Raw genomic sequence first — 3,562 nt, forward strand, 5'->3', positions numbered from 1 at the left:
AGACCAAACCCGCCACGGACAACCCCTACAAACGCATTGCGTACTTCACCTATCTACTCCACGAAGGCTATATAGCTCGATCATATTAACGGTAGCATTCACACGGCATAATAATAGAATAAAATTATGTCAATTGCATGCAGCCATAAAAACAGACCCCAACGGACACCTAGGCTCAAGTCATAACGGCGATAGCTGGCTCTGACGGGTATTAATTGCTGATGTTATTATGTTTGTTCAGCGTACTCGGAGGTGCGACATTAGACCAGTGGCATGCCCACTCGTCCTGCTGGCTGTCGCACCGTCGCCATTCAAGGATTAAGCATCCAGGTCCGCTGGTGCTGCCTATGAATGAATGGCATTCCCGTGTGCCTGCAAGGACTTTTATGCCCCCATCGCAGCCACCGTCCGTCACGAGGGTACTGGCGATGCTGGTGTGGACAACATCACCGGTACATCAAAACTAACATTAACGAGTAGGCCTACGGGTATATTCTCTGTAGAGGCTAAATTGAATAATTATGTTGCTCTCCTCTGGTATCCAACGTTTCAACACGGAAATTCACTTACCAAACCGTCGTTACTTATTATTATTTCCTCGATACGAAAGTCCCATAATACATTAATGCATCTACTGCACTCTAGCTCAGAGCATCATGCTCCGAAGAATTATTCCTCCGAGATCTATCCACGATACACCGCGGCACTCAGTACGCATGACGCTCACGTGCCTTTCAGGGAAGGCGCGTGTGAGGACATGTAATTTCGAGAGCCAGCGCGCCTCCATGCTTGTGGGACGGGTCCTGTGAGAAACCCGCACAAGGAGGGCCATGTCACTGCGGAGGCTCCAAGCTCAGGCTGCTGCGGCCACTGGTACGCAGACAATCATGATACCCAATATCTTTTCAGCTAATGCCTGGGGCCCGTTTGCTCATGAAAGCATCGTAAAGTTAATGCAATGTTAATGCTTACGATAACACTTACGACTAATGTTAATGCCTACGAGACGGTAGCGCTTGACAGAAACACATCGTACGCTACGAGCAAACGTCACGCCTAACAGCGAACTTCATTAATTTTCATGTCATCAATTTGGGCTGCTGCATTGGAATGAGAATCGATCACAAAAAAAAACAAAAAAAAAAAAAAAAAAAAAAAAATGCCAAATTCATACACATTTAATTGTACATCCAGTTAATTTATGCATATTATGATGCTGCTAAGCCTGGACAGTATAAAATAATATGGTTGTCATGAAAAACGACCAGCGGTCAATTGGAATTTATTCTGCCACACAAGCACAAAAGTTCATCACACTGCTAATACGACAAGCGAGAGTCGATGGCAAGCCGTGTAACATTTAAAACAATGGCGAACAAATGCCACCTACGCCCAATTCTGTAAATGTATTGTTTTGCTTTTATCATCGGTTAGATAATTAATCTATCTTTGGCGTGTTTTTTCCAAGAAAACACCATTTCTATTCATTCATTATAAAAACTATTATATATTGCCTAATAATTGCTGAATTCGTTAGTGTAAATTTGTTATTTTCAACTTAATATTAAAGTTACGCAGAGTGTCTGGGCGTCTCGTAATTGACTAAAGCTGGTAGGCTGGCGTGCGTCTTGACGCGAGAATGGTCTGCTGTAATGCATTAGGCACGTTCACACGGACGTTTTTGGCCCCAGCCTAATTAGCGCCCGCGCCAGATCTATCGGCTCGAGGCTGGTGCGTTCACACGGACGGTTTCGCGGCGCGTACCAATTGCGCCACGAGCCAATTTGGCTTCAATCGAAAACGTCGGACCCAGGCCTGGAAGGCCAGATTATTTTTGCGCACCGAGCTTTCGGCCGCAGAGGTAGGAGCGTAGAATTCGCGGTGCAGCGGTAGAGTGCACGAGGTGTTCGAACGTGTGTACTCTTCTGACGACAATTAGCAAGTCTCCAAAACAGTTATAAAAATTTGAGAGAGACGTTTCTGAAATTGATAATTATACTCGCGAAAGGAAGTAGCACCCTAAACACTCTTTAAAATCGTACACAACACCATCTCGCCGACATACTAGCCAACGGTATCTGTGAGATATTTGTGCATAAAATTTCATTTGAATTTGAATTTGACAGACAGTATTCACTTGCGATACGTCGTGAACGCTCCGACTCAAACCGCGCCGGCAGCAAAAATTTGGCTGTGCGAGCAACAAATTTTAGCTCCATTTGCGCTCCGAGCCCAAACTCCTATGACCGCTACCCCTGCTGAACGCCCCTGTTTGTGTTGTTCGTTTTGCCGCGGCTGTGGTTGTCGGCGCCGCCGTGCCGTTGGAATGTTGGTGGTGTAATCTTATTTTGCGTGACCAGGCTAATTATGTAAACGCATTCGCGCTTTATTACAACATGGCCGGCGTAAACTCCGCGCCGACTGTTTACACCCAGTACGCAGAATGCCGGACCATCACGCGTAAGAAAGCTTATGCAACATATGAGTATGATGACATCCCCCTTCTTGAGAGCAAGCATGTACACACTGAATAACTGTTCAGTTAAAATTGTACACAACCTAAACTTGCTACAGCCAAGTGCCGGCTTGCACCAGATGTTGAAAGCACGACTATCCCAAGATAATACATGGCACTACTCTTAACTCAACAAATACCCAATGTATGAATTGATTTATTGTGTTTACAGTCCTATCGAACAAATGGAATGAGTATCGCAGACATGATCGACCACGCTATCAGCATGTCACAGAACGTAGCCGTATTCAACGTCACCGGACATCCGGCGATCTCCATCAACGCTGGCTTCACGGCCGACGGCCTTCCCGTCGGTCTCATGCTCGTCGGCAAGCTGTGGGATGACGTCACCGTGCTCGACGCCGCCTACGCCTGGGAGCGGCTCCGCGGCGCAGACGACACACCCCGCGTGTGACGTCACGCGGCCGCCGATATCGCTCACGTGACTACGTATCGACGTCACGATTAGACCCATTACGATGTGTGACGTCATACTAAGTGGGAGGTGCAAGAGAAGCGTGAGACGGAGCGAGTGAGAAAAATCCAGTCCGGGGTTGACAGAAAAACTAAAGCAGAAAAGATGAATAGTGCTGAATAGAAACGGGATCAAATAATAAGAGATTAGTCAAATATCAGTGGTTGGTGTTTCATTTTCAACTCTGTAATGTAACCTGCTTTATATCGAAATTACTAGTACTATCTATCTAGGTGATATTATAAACAAATTAAACATTAAACCTATGCTATATTAATCTTCACCACTGTAACAGAGCGATGAAATATAAGCGCATGCACGCCCGCACGCGTGCACGCATATTAGTACTGATGGTGGGATATGTCGCGGTCTACGCACAATTTTATGACTTGAGATTTACATTTCTGGTCTAACAATTTAATAAATGCATAGTTATTACGACTTTGTATTTAACAAGCAACAAACGCACGCACGCACACACGCACACACACATCACACAAATATGTTCATACACACGCACGCATACACACATTACACAAATATGTATCATACACACGCACGCATGCATACAT

The 3,562-nt window shown here is 45.5% G+C and overlaps 2 protein-coding genes across 3 annotated transcripts in view; one reads left to right on the forward strand and one right to left on the reverse strand.

The window, feature by feature from the left end:
• The window catches only part of LOC106813856 (amidase-like), a 15,321-nt gene extending 12,559 nt beyond the window's left edge, over positions 1-2,762 (forward strand). Inside the window, exon 11 of the mRNA XM_014818096.1 lies at positions 2,719-2,762. Within this exon, the coding sequence (XP_014673582.1) occupies positions 2,719-2,724 (6 nt within the window). The 3' untranslated portion in view covers positions 2,725-2,762. The remainder of the gene's footprint in view (positions 1-2,718) is intronic.
• The window catches only part of LOC106813857 (partitioning defective 3 homolog), a 17,520-nt gene continuing 16,680 nt past the window's right edge, over positions 2,723-3,562 (reverse strand). For both annotated transcript variants that reach the window (XM_014818097.1, XM_014818098.1), the window contains one exon: positions 2,723-2,955. In XM_014818097.1, coding sequence (XP_014673583.1) covers positions 2,745-2,955 — 211 coding nt within the window. In that variant the 3' untranslated portion in view covers positions 2,723-2,744. The remainder of the gene's footprint in view (positions 2,956-3,562) is intronic.

This window comes from Priapulus caudatus, unplaced genomic scaffold (genome assembly GCF_000485595.1).
Source record: "Priapulus caudatus unplaced genomic scaffold, Priapulus_caudatus-5.0.1 Scaffold835, whole genome shotgun sequence".
NCBI classification, from domain to species: Eukaryota; Metazoa; Priapulida; class Priapulimorpha; order Priapulimorphida; family Priapulidae; genus Priapulus; species Priapulus caudatus.